Genomic DNA, 17,087 nt, shown 5'->3' with positions numbered 1-17,087 from the left:
GGTTAGATGGTAGTGAGTTAGGAATCCATTAATTTATATAGAAATTATTTGAAGGTTTCTAACTTAGAAAACGGTGTGTTTAAGAGCAAGGTATGCATTTCTATCATATTAGTTTGATATGACTATTTAATGTTAGTGGGATTCATACAAAGGACAACTTGATAATAATTGAACATAAATAAAAATAGACTGCGCTATATTTCAGAGTAGTCCAGAATATCACATTATTTATAGTTTGGAATAACGTAAATGAAAAACAAACAAACTACAAGTACATTTTTTCGGTATAAGGCATATACTAGCGTAGATGACTAATTTTAAAGTTAACCTAGATTTTGAAAGTTGGGATAATTTAAGTAAGTATTTCTGTAGTTTATAAAGTTATCTACTAAGTGATAACTTACATATTTTATGAATATTATTTGGAAATAAGTAAAATTGCATGAACACATATTTCGGTATACTCCAGATATTTTGTGGATAACACTGCATTATGAAGTTGAGTTTATCATATAAAATATAATTCTGGACATTATATATGTATATTTACACATAACTTTCTAGTAGGAAAATGGAGTATAATTAATAAGCAATTCATTCGGCTTAATACTATCAAACTTTCGAATATATATATATATATATATATATATATATATATATATATATATATATATATATATATATAAGATTGTCTACTGTTTATATTTGTAGCATCCAGTCATTCACTCTAATGCTTAGTTCTTTCAGGTTTACAGAAAATATTATTCAGTCTGTTTTAATTCCACCTACCACCTGACATCCTTATGGAAAAATCCATGCAAATACAGTGTATAGATGAATGCATGAGTCATCTTTCGCTTAAAACATTGTAATTGACTTACTGATTAAAAAATTTAAAGAACTTCATTATAATGGAACTATGAAGAATGTTTATTGTTCTCATATTTTGATAAATAAAGGTTTTTATTGGAACTTTTCACTGAGGGATATTCACTTGTTTTCCTTATTCAGGATGTCAGTGTTCTTATATTAAGGTCTTGTTTTTAGTTGTTAAAACTGGGATCTTTGATAAGTATAAATGTAACTAAATTAAACTGGAGAATTCTTTATCAAATAACTTTTGATGAAAGCAGTATAAAACTTATATTTCAATGACAGAGAACATAAGATGGGATGTTCATGTTTGTTGAGAAAGATGAGTTAAAGTCTGGCTGGTCAAACTTCACAATTCGGCGCATTAAATTTTGATGGTCTACCTCCAGATTACATACAACCTTGAAAGCTTATAGAATAACTGTTGCTGTATGTTTTGATGTATCAATCTAAACCTTATTTAGTTGGACAATATATTTAAGTTTTTACTTCCATACATCAGTGGTCTTGCTTACTCGTTGGTAGTTAGGTTTCGTATCATTATTTATTAATAAGAAAATCTCTGGATCAAATAGGATATTATGTATATTAAATCAGTATTAAGTTGTTTTGCATCTTATGATATGCCTAATATTGTTTTTAGTTAGGTACAGCGAATTTTATCTAAAGCGTACACTTCAGAAAGATTACTATAACACATTCTGTATAAGGTTATCAAGGGTCAGATTTTAGTGTACATATAAATGATTGTTTTGGCAAATGTTATCCATTAATTTATAGTAGTGCTGGTGACTTTATCAACGGATATCTCTTTTAATGTTGCGAAAAACATTGCGAAATAATTTGCACTACTATAAACAGATAAAAACTTTCTAATCTAGTATTATTTCAATAACTATGTTTTTCGGTCACTGATGGGTTTTATAGAGTCAGTTTTTAATCAAATTATGAACCACTGCTGGATTGATTCTTAACAGATTAAATATTGTTCACTGAAAACAACCGACATCATGAGCACATGCTCAATTTAAAGCCTGACTTTAAAACGTTCCAGTGAATTGAATACATACAATCCACTAAAACAAAATATTACATTTCAATCCAATGTTTATGTAAGTTTCATATAAGGAATAAATATATTGCTGCAGCATATTTAAAAGTCGATATCACTTCTGATGTCATCTTTCGTAGTCAACCTGGTATTCACCATGTTATTGTATTAAACTACGAATAACTTACACTGTGATTATCTGATCGCACAAGATAAAATTTAGAAAAATCATTTGTTGGTCATCTTTTTGTTTATGAAAAGACAATGAGTAAGATGGATTGTGAATGTCTTTACCATGATTCCTATTCTTTTGATGAATCGATGGACGTATGAATTCGTGCCTCCGAATTTTAGCAAGCTGTCAACTCGCAAAAGTTCAGTGGTCACGGAAGTGGTCAACGAAAATTTAGGAAATTTATTACAACATATTTCGTTTCACTTAAAAACTACAATAAGATACAAAGGATAACAAAGAGAGTTGAAATAACTGACTCATTCATATTTAGATTAATAAAACTACATTTTTATTATTACTTTGCTGACTAATCCAAACAAATGAACAGTCATTAAGCCTTTATCATCAATCGACACAATTGAATAAGTCATGACCTTTAAAATGATTGTTGACATCAAATAGAACTGCTTCTCTTTATCACTTATTCTCCTCATGCAACTGACTACTCATAGGTGCACAAACATATGCATACTAATAGAACTTACATATATCGGAATATCATTGTTGCGCATGCTTATATCAGTAATCACAACTGACAAGAAGTAATCTTTTTAAATTTTTAATAGTCTGTCATTTATTTCCCTAAACAGCCTAACAGAACATAGAAGTATTCGGTAACTACTGTTTCTTGTTATTAGGAAATTATGGCGTTGAAATGAAAAGATGACAAAATATAAAGTCCTTTTTAAAAAATAACATAAACTTGATGTCTATTTAAGTAATGATTTACAAACAGTGCGTATTTCAGGCTAATGATGAAACATTCCAATTTTAAGTAACTGGTATAACTAGCCTTTTGGGAAATATTGTTTGTATGTGTCATGTAATGGCGCCATAACAAGGTTTCAGATTTTTTAAGGTTAACTTACATATGTAACATAGTAAGTGTAACTGAGTGGCGCCATTCCACATATCAACAACATGCAGTGCTTCCTGCTATGCATTCAAACATAGGGTCATATTTTAAACTAGTTAGAAACAGGGTGTGGGTAATATTTCATCTTAACTTTATTGTATTAGAGTTTATTATAGGTATGATTATCATCCTTTTCACCGGTCATCAATATCATTATCACAGTAATATTTCTATGGTATTTTGTAAAGTCTAGTCTACGCAACTTCTCTATGCTCTTCTTTTTCTTCAGCATCTACCCCTACCCACAGTCTCAGTTGTAAAGATGATCTGAGAATTAACTTGGTTTTAAGAAAATACAAAATATCGTTATAACTAAAGCTTGTGGTCAGCTGTCATATTACTCCGCAACTATCCTGAAATTTTAAGCTGATTAGCAGGCGCGTATTGCAACAAATGTCACAAAATAACTGGCAAACTATTGTTAATCAGGAAAACACCGTCATTAATTTTTTATCTTAAAAAAACTGACTTCCAAAATAAGTCGTTTTAATTAAATTTAACTTACTGGTTTCAAATAGTAATAATAATTAGAGAAATTTTTATTTCATGAATTCCATGTTATTAATGTGTCATCGAATCAGTCCTAAATACATAGCTTCATATGGTATTTAATGAACGTTATGCATAATGAAATGTTATTAATAACCCCTTTAAGATAGACAACTCACTATAATGAACGCTTTCGGAGGAATAATTTGCTCGTAAAGTTTTTCCTAGTATAGCCATAGGTTATAGATTTCAGTCTTTATGGACAATTCATGTTTGACCATTGTCAATGAATGGGATTTCGAATAAAAAAATATTATCCCTAGTCTAGATTACGTTAATCTGGTTAGTGACTGCTGCATATAGTTCCCAATCCCATAGGTTGGTAAGCAGTTTTCGACTAAAATGGTGCTCTGGAATCCTTTTACATTTACTATTGACAGACAGGTAATACTGTGTTTCAGAGGAAGTTGTGCCGCAATCTTGCGAGTGTGTTTCGCGTAACTACGATATTCGTTAATCATGATGTTATTCCTGTTTTTATTTGATCATATATAATTAATAACTGTATATCCTATTTGGAAACCCTAAATAATGTACCATTCAAAATCGGATATCAGTTTTGGACTTTTGGATACCATAAATTAAGAATATGATAAACATGAGGGCGTTGAAATTGAATGTGAATACTCCCTTAATTTTAATGAGAAAACCTTTATAACAAAAGGGTACCCAGAAATGCGATTTTTTAAAGTTGCACCTCCATAGAATATAATTTATGATCACTATACAAGTATTTTTGTGCCATTTCTTATCAAGAACAGTTTAGCATGTTCCACTTTCATAACGGTAAGTGAAAAAATTACTTGTTGAACCCTTTTATTAACCAAATTTAGACTAGTATACTTCTCTCCAGTGCACATGTTTTATATGAAACTGAATGATGTTTCCCAGATTCTCAAACCAGAGTTGATGGAAACTAAAGCCTTCAACCGAATGACTGCAAGCTTACAGCTTCTATCACTAAGCCTTTACCAGACTCGGCTAAACACTATGCGTGTTGCCTATTACGTCTCACTTTCCATGTCTACTGGATTCTTTTAAACAGGAATCATGCTTTTTGTTAGCTTATAAGCGCATATTAAATTACACGTCTGTTTATAGTGATGATAGATATACAAGCAAACAAATAAAATGACATAAAAACTCTCTCAAGGAGTTCATTGGTGTAAATCCTTGCATTTCATTATAGTATCGTATAGAAAAATTAACGCGAATAATCAGATATAAGACAACCACAAATAAGGTATGTGGAGTGGGAACATTAATTAGGGATGGTTATATGCTTTAAATCACGGTAAAGATAAGTAATTTACTGATTTACTACCGTGTTAATAAGCCTTTTTAACCAGTAATTCGCATAGTCTTGGAAACCCTGTTTAGAAGCAAAACATCATTTTGCCGTTGTCAAAAGAACAGTTAGGAACGAAATGAAAAGATGCTCTGTTTTGACGTGATGACTAATAGTTATGTTTCATATTAATCGTATATTATTCATTATCAAACTTTGTAGTTTGGATTATGGTGTAAATATTCCAGGGAATCGCTCTCTTAAAATTGTGGACAAAAATCATATTTTTCCTCTTACAGCTCCAGCTAATCAAAAGACGGAATTCCAATCTTGACTAGGGTATTTATCTGCATAGTGAATGGGATAAAATGAGAATACAGTCGTTAACCATAAATCTATTTACTAATTTATTAGTAACGGGGCACTGAATTGTCCGAAAAGTAATAACACATGGTCTTTGTTAAACAAGATAAAAAAGAAGGGTGCGATACTACTCGGGAGGAAAAACACTAAAATGTAAACCATATGAAACGACTTGTACAAATGTACAAATCATGCTGTAATAAATTTTCAGAAAATACGGATATTTTTTAACAATAAATGGTTTCTAGAGATGTGTAGTACATGTTCCAGACGATTGGGCTAAGGCTTTGATCCCTACTGAGGTTGTGGGTACGAAGTGTTGTGAAGTTCCATACTAGAATGAATCAGTTGTCCAGTTCTTATTGACTTTCACTGGTAATCATAATGAGGTCAATCTATAACGATTTTCACCTACATGTGTTAGCCGTAAAAGAATTTGAGGCATGGTAGATATGTGATAACTTATGTTTTCTGTTCAATGCAGTTTTTACTCATTCGAATGAATCCACTGTCCATATATCTGATCTTGATAATCACTTACACTGTGGGTTTGTAGATATTGTTCACCTGATATTTTCAGCATATCGATCATATGTGGTCTGGATTGAGCTACGTTTACAAAGGTATTTTGAAGGGTGCATTTCTATGCTAAAAAAAAGGGCATTACAACATTTTATTCTTTCTTTTTTTGGTTTTTAATATTTAGCCCCAAATAGTTATAATATTGATGACGGATTGACATATCGCCTAGATTTTTCACAACTTGGAAAATGTGTGGGATTCGGCTCAACAGCTAAACGTATGAATGATAAGTTAGTTTTCGGTGGAAAATTTAGCGGTGGATTAAGTGACATTCCTGGCCCTGGACAGTATAATCCACAAAAGTGTGATGGAAAATATACTTCGAAAGCTGTTGGAATTCCAAAGGCAAAAAGGGAGATATCGATGCCTCAATCGGTAGGAAGAATCATTAGAGCTCTTTTTTGATAAATCTAATTAAACTATTTAAAATTGTTTTCAGTATATAACGGAATGTCGTTCTTTAGCGTTTTTGTTTATTTTCTCCATTTTTTATCATCACTAATTTTTTTTAGAAGGATAAGGTATTGAGGTGATTGGACTCAATATTTATATATCGGTCACTATAAATAAGGTTTTTTGTAGAATCCATGAGAAATACATGGTTCTTCTTTACGTGTGTAATTTATAATTATAATATAGGTGAGCGCCACAGTTTATGTTATGTTTGTAGTTAGCTCTAAACCAGTAACCAGTGAACCAATAATATCATTTGATGAGGGAGTCGTCAGTTGATTGATTGTTGAAATATAATGTACAACGTGTGTATCCAGGCACCGAAAGGACGATCTTTGTATTAAGTCAGTCAGCGATTTTGAAGATCGTAAAATAGCTTGTGGTGATACATTTTATGGTCCCCTTAAGACAAATACAGCGGTTTTTGTATATAGCTTTAACTTGCAATATATTTACATTCTTAAGTTTATTGGCATTACTTTTTTGTCGCTAGAAGTTTGATTTTTGAGTAAGTAGGGTTTGCTACAAAAGTCGAAATTGTAATCGGATGACAACCAATATCCTAAACTGTTTAATTTCTCATGTACCAGTAATTTAGTTATTTTAGTAAGATTTCGGAGTAAATACCTGTAATTCGTATATTTATGTAGTAATATTATGCCACGTTTTAGTCTGTTTTTGTTTTCAAATTTTTAGTCAGTGCCCCCACCCGGCACATATGATTTTGGAAAATCTTTTGATGTGACACAATGCAAACGTATTCCCGCTGTACCTCGTACTATAGAAGGTAGGCAAAGAAGAAATTGCTTCTCAAATACTGCAGAAAGATTCGGTAAACATTCTGCGTTGGGTCCAAAAAACCCTGATGTGCCAGGCAAGCGATATTTTTTGAAGATCTGTTCAAAGTTAATATCAAATATACTGTTGTATATAATACAGTATATATGATATTTTCCATAAACTGTAAACTGGCTAGTCAGTGGTACTTAAAAAAAGACAAGCATATTCGAAATCAAATTTCTCTTATGTAAATATTACATGACCATTATAATGTCAACAAAACTAATTCCCTAAAACATGGTATTTTATTAACAGTTTGTTCAGCAGTTATAACTTGAAATCCATATACTACGTTTTCCAACCTTTGTATACACAATTTAGACCAGTTATTTTGTAAAAAAAAAAGCAATCGTGTTCTCATATTGCTATTTTCCAGGAGTAAATGTGTTGAAGTCAGAAAAAATATTGGATGACCAAAACTAGCATTTATAATGCATATGACTACCGAAGAAAAGTAAATAAATATTATCTCTATAAAATAGTTACAACAGACCCTAATGAGTGCATCGTCTAACGTTTGAAAGAGTATAAAGTAGGACAGAATGACATTATATTTAAATACAAATAAGACTTTTTGGCGTTAATTACAAACTGTTGTATCAGTCTTGAAGTTCTGATTTTCACAAGCAACAATGTCTACTAGCACAACATAATTTATTAGTGCTGTAAAACTAAAGAGCACTATGGAATTCTCTGTTAGATGATTTATTTTGTTAAATTCCGTACGTATTTCAACTAAGCTCTAATTCTTTTTTGTTTTATATTTAATTCACAAATCCAAATCCATTTGTCTGTATAGTGAAGTTTATTTTGTGACCTCTCAGTAATTCCTTCTTTTTGTTATATATTCCAAAATTTCATTTTACAGACGTAGATGCATACCATTAGCACAGATCAGATTAGGTTTGCTTATTATTTTTCTAAATCATTTTATACTATGATCGTATTTCGTAGTAGAGTTTTCCACAAGATCATAGCTTGATGATACAAAGTGTTTCATCAATTCAGTGTTGGAAATGACGAAAAAGAGATAGAACGAGTCCACCTGAATGCATTATAATTATTGCACGCTTTACTTTGTTTGGATAAACAGAAAACTACACTAACAGCTGATACTGAGACAATCCATTCAACTTTTTATTATATATTATTTCGAAACTGTGTCATCCACATCAGATCTTCCAGTTTCCTTTTGCACAGTAAACTCTAATGAAAAAACTGTTCAGAAAAGTGAATTTTTAAAGTTAACTTATATTTAGTTAAAATTAAGCATTTTAGGAGTAATTCACTTGCATTCTAGGTTCTCAAAATAATAGAATGTTAGAATATTAATTAAGTGGGTTCACCTACTTGGATTAAGTTTGTAATACCTAAGTGACTTTGAAACAAATCTGGAAATAAGAACGAAGCTCAGAAGTTACTTCCTATTGGAACACCTTATGGTATATGCAGAAAACAAGATAAGTGATTGACAGAATAGTAATTTAAAGGCTATTAAGTGACTTTGGCCAGAGAAATGGATCAAAGATATAATGTTATCCTATTTTCGAGAAAATGTTGTGGATTAATTTCATATTGAGTGATCACAGCAAAATATTATGGTTGGTAAAATTATTTTTGAGTGTTTTAATAATTGTTGAGAATAAATGTACATAATGTGTCTCCACTGCTGATAGGTCCAGCAAAATATTATATATTGGAAAATAAACCTCAAAAAGGGAAGTTTGTTTATCAGTCGGAGAGATTCAAAGAAACAGAAAAAGAACAACTTCCTGGTCCAGCAGATTACGAGGTAATGATAATAAAACAATTTAGTAGTTGGTATATCTCAATGAATAGAAATTTCAGTTTCTTAAGTTTCATGGCTTAGTATAAACCACTTATTAAAAGTTAAACAATAAATTACTTGATTTGGTTATTTAGTTATTAACTTCGAAGCAGAAATTCAAATTTCAACTCATTGGAATACCACAAATATACCCTTATTTTGTTACCAACTTTCTACTCAATGCTCAATTTATTTGAAATTATCGAGTCAAACCCTTGTGTTGTTACCTCATTTAACTGAACTTTTATCTTGTCAATAACAATAAAGATTAGAATACCATTCACCTTTGATTGGATACATTGTAAGTAATGGTGCACTTTTAAGCAATCTCATAAATTTTCATAAATATCTATACTGTTGAAGAAAAATACTTTAAGGTTTAGATGACTAATATTCGTATAAATGATTTTTAAGTACACTAAGAGTAGATAAAAGTTAATGAAATAGTATTTTAAATAAAATCAGACATGATCGATTGTCAGTGTTTAATTGATCTCAAGAATTTCATTTCGCAGTAATAATAGAAAATCTTTTCACAATGAACTAATTTTCGATAAACCACCAGTGACGATCATACATTATTTAGTGACTAGTTTCAAAATGAATTTTTGAAGTTCAAGTGACGATTAGCATTCAGCCATGTTGGAAGTAAGACAGTTATTATTTTGGATTACGATTGTGCTGTGTCACCAAAGGATTGAAGTTAGTAATGTAGACCACTTGCTTTATAGATAGTCGTTTAACGTTAGTGCGCTAACTAAACGATCTGAACTTTATAGGTTTGGTTTTAAAAGACCGCGTAAATAATTAGGTTGAAAAGTCTCAAACAAGCGAAAAACAGTTGTTCAGTGCTTTGTTATTTTCAGAGGTTCTTTAACTTGTATCGGTCCGTCAAGAAAACATTTCTGAAATTTTCTATACTCAAATATTTGAATGCTTTTTTTGTACTGGTAATTAAATGAAACAAAAACAAGATAATTCCAAATACAATACTTCAGAAACAACATGATTTAAGATAACTGGTAAAAGTTAGTAAAACTAGTTTTCCAATCGTAAATTACAACACATAAATAAAGATATTTGGAAAGTATCACTTTTTGATTAATTTAGAAAACTTAGTTAAAGAAATTAACTTAATTTTTTTATTAGAAATTATATATGAACTCGAAAATAATTCCGGAGGCAAAACACTGTGGATCTCCTGAGTTTTTTATAAATAAACATCTTGTACACAAAGAATTTTCTTTATTTTTAAGTTCATCAACTACATTTGATGAATACAATACGTAAATATATTTCTAATTTTATTTTTAGAAAAAATAAATATATAAAGATATAAAGAACAGAGGTGACAAACTAAACAGAACAAATCAATTCAATTTTATTGCATTAGATTATAGTCTCCCATCTATAATTTACACTCTCTAACTATCAAATAACATTTTATTGAAAAAAGATTAGCCAGTTGGTAAAGTGAATATTTACTAACCAATTAAATCGAAGTTTAGATCAATGAAAATAAATTTGATACAGTATTGAATATAATCGTAATGCAGTATATATTTGTATATTAATAAATATAATGTAGAATGTCGAAAAACATAGACAAGGTTATTTAGTTGAGTTCAATAAAAAAACGATTCGATAGTGACTATTAAGAAGGAAAGTTATGAGATTTGATTATACTTAGGAAAACCTGGTTAAAGTAACCATGGGATCATTTGATAGTCATAATTAAAAGATATTAGATAGATAATTGGGAATATTTCAGCTTAGTAAACAGCCTAAATAATTCAAATATCTAATTTCAACCCAAGGTTGTTGCAATTGTATGACTGGAACTTTGGTGAATTTTCAAAAAAGTAATTATCAATATTTTCCGCTACTTTAATATGGTTACCTATGATTTTACTTATAAAAATAATAGTATTATCTTAAGTTTGAAAGTTAAGACCTGTCTACGCGGAAATATATAATGACTTGATCTTCTCAAAAACCTATCGGTCCCCAAATAAAGTGATGGAAAATACATGTGATAGTAAGTGGTTGGGAGTGGTAGGCTGTAAACCATGGACCTGAGTTTTGTGCTAGTTGGCATTCGTCAGAAAAAGATTCTTACAAGGGACTGATGCCCCTTCTGGGATTCGAACATGCATCACCTAGCCTCATCATCTGCGACATTGTCACAGGTCTTCGGCCCTCATGATGCTTGTGATCTATTCTTTAAGTACGTAACTACTTGTTTGGGCAGTTCATCTCATTTTCTTTTGAGCAAAAACTCATTTCCAGCTTTCAGATTAATTGTTTTTAATTTTCTTATAGTTAATTATGAATCGGCTGCTATTTTATAGGCTATAAATCTTCGATTTTACAAAGGCCGATAAAAAAATTTCTAGAGTTTTTCTACCGTGAACTGGTTTCGAAATCACTATCGTTTAAAACCATTGGAAGACTGAGTAGCCTCTGTACAGAAAACTCTCTGCCGTTGTGATAAATTGTTACCTTAGTATTCATTATGCAACTCTTTACAGACATGTGGTTTGTGTATAACTAAGTGTTCAAGTATATTGTAATGATGAAATTTTATCATTTCACCAAAACGTTTTAGAGTAAAAAGGATATTCATTGCAAAATATTTTATCAGAACTTTTATACAAATAATTGTATTTATTAATCAATAGCTTTCTTTTACTTTATTTCATCTCTAACAGTGAGGTAATTGTGCAAACATGTGTAGATACAAAATCATAAGTTCATACACTGACTAGATAAAAAAGTTGGTTAATTTCCTGTCCATTTTCTTTATCAACATAAAAATAATATAAAGATTATAAAAGTCCTAGTAAGGAAAACTTAATTTCCTTTCTTGATTTAAAAAATATCTTTGAGATGGATATAATACACATAGGTGATTTTTTTAAAACATGGAAAACAGATGTTGCTATCATTACTTGCTATTTTTCCCTTCTATTATTCAACTGTGGAATTCAATAACATGCACAGACATGTCCTATATAATTCCAGACATAAACCAGAAATATTTTTAATGAATCTTTAGAAGTTATTCAGTTTTATTTCTTCGGCATATCGAACAAATATTAAACAAAAGATCGAAGGGAAATATTTCATGTTACTTAATTCTAATAAGCCTAAACACGTTGCTCACATGGCAAAACTATCTCATGTATTTATTTCCATAGTAATAAACTCTTGGTTTTCACGATATATTTCTTATCGATGTATCTAGATAAATGTTCAAGTTTTCAGAGCCAATGAAATTCAGTCGATTGATGGACTTGCTAGGTGCACAAACTATGTACTTTTTTGAAATAGTGCTGTATAACTAGCAGTAAACCATTAAGATCCTTCAATAACTGTTGGTGAGTCACTACTTTCGGACTGTAGACGAAACCAATATTTAAGAAATTCATAGTTACTCTTAGCAAACATTATCTTTAACGTCACAATTCCTTTGATCCTCCTTCCAAATTCGTTTCAAACTAAGTTTAGCTTACAAATTGGCTAACGCTGTCGATTTCAATCCTTGAAACCCTGATAGTCTCAGCGCTTTTATGACAGCAGAAACATTGTTATTTCTCAATGTCAACAGGAATGTTACACGAAGGAAATCATGTTTCTTAATTTTATTTATCTAAGATGTTTTTAATAAAGTACATATCTTTAAGCATTCACGTCTTCTTAGTAACTTGTGTAATGAATATATGTTGAAATATGATGCGTTAATCTTTGATGTTTACAGATTGTTTAGTTTTACTGACTAAAATAAAAATTGGGACAAAAAATATTGTATCACCATGAATTGAACTATAACTAAGGGGTATTAAAAGAACTACGAAAATTTAAATCGCTTATCAAACATAGCGGGAGTATGAATAAATCCAAAGATATACGTTTCAAAATTTAAAACTACTCAGTTTCCACACTTTCACTTATATTTAATGGTCGCAGGAGTTATTTTTTCATACATTAGATTTGATGTCATGTTGTGTTACCTATTAAATGTCAATATGTGTGTGCCGTATATTCTTTTTCTATTCAGAATATTGTTGACTTGTATTCATGTAAATATTCTAATTTTTAAGGCATTACTGAAATGTCTTACGAAAATGTGAAATCCTGATGTTTATTTGATAAGTTTCAGATTGTTCTTGCACTCAATCAAGTACATAGAAATCGTACTTGATATGAATAAGTACATAATGATAATTAATTCATGTATTGTTCGTTATCTGAAAATGTATGCTTTGTAATACTTGTCATTATTACTTTTCACTTCAGTTAGTTCGAGACAAACTCAAATGCAAATAAGATTTACCGTGTTTGAGATATATGAAAATTTATCCAAGTTATCTGCAAGATGATAAAGTTTCTTATCCAGACACTTTTTTCAAAATATTTGATTGTTTTACGTTTGGATCATAAGCCTCCACATGTGAACATGTATGCAGATAAATATCTGAGTACATATGCATAAGTAATACATTATATTTTATATTTTGTTCATCTCTTACTTTGTCCATTCATCTCTGTTTCATTTTTCTGTTAAATATCTACATAAACATATTAGTTTTGAATCCAAAGATGGATAGGAAATGATAAATAAATGTAATACGTAAGCCTATACAAGAAATGGAGTCATAATTATAATTTATGTTTCAGATGTGAAGTAAATATAAATAAATCCACATTCTTCATTTATGCATGCATCTAAAATTTATGTAAACTCTAATAGTTCTGTATTGTTTCGAATATATGGTGTTTTTTTTCCAATACTTCAGAAGTAGACAAAGCGATGAAGAATTGACAAAATTGGTATGAAAAAAAAACAGTTAAACTTGCATGGATGCATTAACCAGCTGGTTAACAGATGTCTTTTTTTAAAAGATATCCCCTTCTCTTGCTATATATCTATCACTTTGTTACACTTTAATGTATGCTTATGAATATAGGGTGGTGTCAGCGGTGTGTTTAGTAAATATATAACTACCAGAAACTTGTTGAGTTACACTAAAAAATTTTAAACTATCTTTCTTTAGGATAGAGCAAGTGAAGGGATAATAGATTCACATTTGGATCACGAACGATTATGTCATGTAGTACATTTATCATCAATATTTTTTAGTTCAAGTAATTTCTTGTCGTCAACAATTAAAAACAAGTCCCGACTTTCTGCATGTTTTTTTTAAAAGTCTTTCTATACAAATTTTTATTAACTAGCGGTTATTTTATGTAAAAAATTTATTTTATATTTTATTAATTCCTTAGGCTTTAGATTTATGTGCGCTGTTGTATATTTTTAAATTACATGATCATTGATATTATAGTTTAGACAGATACGACTTGCTTAACTTCATTCATAAACAATTTGGATTGAATCGACTCAATATGCAGTAAGTTTAACACTTAATGCCAATATTTGATTCTGATATTATCATTTTCCTCATCATCATCAACAACAAGACGTAACTAAAAACTTTATATTTCTATTTATCTACACATGTTTATATCACTGATGCGTTTTTTAACAACCAGAATGCTTTTTACTTTTAGTGGTAATTAAAGAGTGTTTTTTCAAAATGAACAAATTTAAGATGCTTCCGCTTTTCTTTATGTAAAATCGCACTGTAATGAAACAATGAAAGGGCTTCTCTATCTACAGATAATCAATTTTTTGAAGGACATTCGTTTTTATATAGTTCTAAAACTCAATTAAAGGTAGTGAAAACTGATAAACGATTAAAATCCTCAACTGATTTCGTAAATTATTTTAATCAAATTGTGACAAAACAAGAATTGGTAATTTCAAATGCAGTCGTCACATCGAAATTTTTCAAATTCCAGAATACAAGCTTTTAGTACAAATTGCAGCATAAATGAATTGTAAACCATAACTCTAAGACTTCTAGCAGCTACAAAGAAATATATCCAGAATAAATACTTTTGGTTTTATTCACCTTGAAGCTTGTTTAAGTAACTTTGAAATGTAAGGCGGAATTTTTCCTTATCTATGAGATTATGTTATTCACTTCTATGTCGAAGGTGGCAGATAATGATCTTTGTTTAGTATAAGATGAAAAGTTGGCATAATCATGCAAAATATTCAAGTTTCTTAGTTTTCGGTTGTTGTTGTTGTTGTTTATGCATAATTTACCTCATACATACCAGACTACATAACATTTAGGACTGTTTGTATAAAATGCTTGTTAAGTTGGGAATCTATATTTTTTCAAAAAATACTTTTTGATGAATGTATTTTTTTTCATTTACAGCACTTCTATTTCAACATAATTTTAAGTATAAGGTACATAGAACTTCATTGCAGTAAAATAATAGACTCTTCACATTGATTCATTATGATATACAACGTAAATAGCTTGTTATCAATAGCGATACATTATTTGTACATGTATTTGTAAAATGAACGCTTATCTTGCTCCAAATCTTGACAACAACACTGCCTATTCTAATAATTAGGTGACCTCGTTCTATTTTTACCTAACTGTCAAGCGTTTCAGACATAATGTTCTGTTTTCCTTCAACCTATTCCACCCCAAAAAACTAAAGAATTAATCCGTGAGTTTATTTATGAAGTGTTATATAATTTATTGTACGAATGATAACAGATTATTAGCCCGTGAACATTTATAAGCGGAAAAGCAGTAATGATTTTACGAAGAACAAATGGAAACAACAATAAAATAAACGCGACGTAAACCATAAACTAGATTCATTCGACAAAATGGAAAATCACGCAGAAATATCAAGGGGATTAATCATATAATAACCCCCTTTCATTTACCGTAATAGTAAATAGAATATTTTTTTGTTCTCTGGTAAAGAAATGAGAAAGGAACCAAAAATATTTTCGAAACCACTTTATTCAAAGAATTCGGTTTGGTAAGTTAGTTATACTTCTTGTGTAGATGGCCTACAAATGTTTTGATGAGAGCATTCAGAATTTTTGATGCCAGTGTTTCCTACTGAAGATACAACAGCGGGTTGGACAATTTTCGAATCTTTACCATTAGGTTCATTGCGTGCAGATAATTGAGACAGCAATTCCGGATCTTTAGTAGCTCTTAAATTAGCGAGTTGCGCATGAAACCGTAGTTATCCAACTTCCATAAGTCTTTTGTGGATTAATCAATCAAAAAATTAGATCAAGATTCGATCACTGTCAAATACCAGCACCACCACCGAAAACAATGAAAGGGTTAACTACAGACAATTCCACATTGAAATTTCCACTGAAAAAGGTGTTATAGGATTCTCTTGTTGATGTAAACGCTTGTATCCAACGTTAAAATCGCTCGAAACACTAGTCCGATTCATATTAAAGTTAAGTTGACTTTCACGTTGTTTTTGTTCACTAACATCAAGAAAAGTTGAATGACTGAATTTCACTTCAGCAATATCATGTTGTGACCAATTGGAATATGTACTAGCACTACTATCATTAAAGTGGTCCGTTTGACTGTAGTTATTCATTGATGTACGATTTGAAAAGTACGATTTTTGATTGATGGATGAAGCAGCAGCATCTGCTTTAATCGCATGTGCACGTCCGACACCACTAGCATCACGACCGTGATATGGAGTAGTGCATAGATCGTAATCAACATTACACATTTGACAAATGGCACGAAACTCTTTTGCAAGAATTCGTAATTTGACTATATTTACCAATCCATCTGGAGTACACGAAAGATTACCCAAATGAATAAATGTTAAACCTCTTAATACTAATGGTAGATGGGATAACATTGGAGCTGATACATTATCAGATGATAAGAGTGTACGATAAGTGATTAAATGGTGTATAAGACTTACATGTGTGCATATCTGGGATTTGATTTGAGTATCTAGTAGTGTAATTTTTACCACTATTTTTAATATTTAGTAGATGAGTATATAAAAATCATTATTCGATGAAGAATAGTTATCATTTTAGGGCATGAAGATGTGTTGCTTAACCTGGACAGAGTCAATCGTAAAAATAATACTTTAGTACCAGCTTTTTAACCATTGGTGTGAAAGAGGTGACTAGTTATCGTTTTGGACAACACAGTGGTTAACAACTAGACATCA

At 30.4% G+C, this 17,087-nt stretch overlaps 2 protein-coding genes across 2 annotated transcripts in view; one reads left to right on the top strand and one right to left on the bottom strand.

Annotated features, from left to right (window-relative positions):
* Positions 1-9,175, top strand: part of STPG2 (Sperm-tail PG-rich repeat-containing protein 2) — a gene marked incomplete at both ends in the record, with an annotated part of 29,921 nt that extends 20,746 nt beyond the window's left edge. Inside the window, 4 exons of the mRNA XM_012945365.2 lie at positions 5,982-6,232; positions 7,007-7,184; positions 8,827-8,942; positions 9,074-9,175. Coding sequence (XP_012800819.2) covers positions 5,982-6,232; positions 7,007-7,184; positions 8,827-8,942; positions 9,074-9,175 — 647 coding nt within the window. The remainder of the gene's footprint in view (positions 1-5,981; positions 6,233-7,006; positions 7,185-8,826; positions 8,943-9,073) is intronic.
* A 6,730-nt stretch (positions 9,176-15,905) lies between these two features.
* On the bottom strand, positions 15,906-16,763 carry RAPGEF2_1 (Rap guanine nucleotide exchange factor 2; the record flags this gene model as incomplete). The annotated part of the gene is made up of 2 exons (XM_012945364.2): positions 15,906-16,077; positions 16,234-16,763. 2 exons carry the CDS (start codon positions 16,761-16,763, stop codon positions 15,906-15,908), a joined length of 702 nt encoding a protein of 233 aa, XP_012800818.2.
* Between the last annotated feature and the right edge of the window lie 324 nt (positions 16,764-17,087).

Source organism: Schistosoma haematobium, chromosome ZW (genome assembly GCF_000699445.3).
Source record: "Schistosoma haematobium chromosome ZW, whole genome shotgun sequence".
Classification (NCBI taxonomy): Eukaryota; Metazoa; Platyhelminthes; class Trematoda; order Strigeidida; family Schistosomatidae; genus Schistosoma; species Schistosoma haematobium.
The sequence above is the reverse complement of the archived record's forward strand: the minus strand, read 5'-3'. Positions and strand labels throughout refer to the sequence as shown.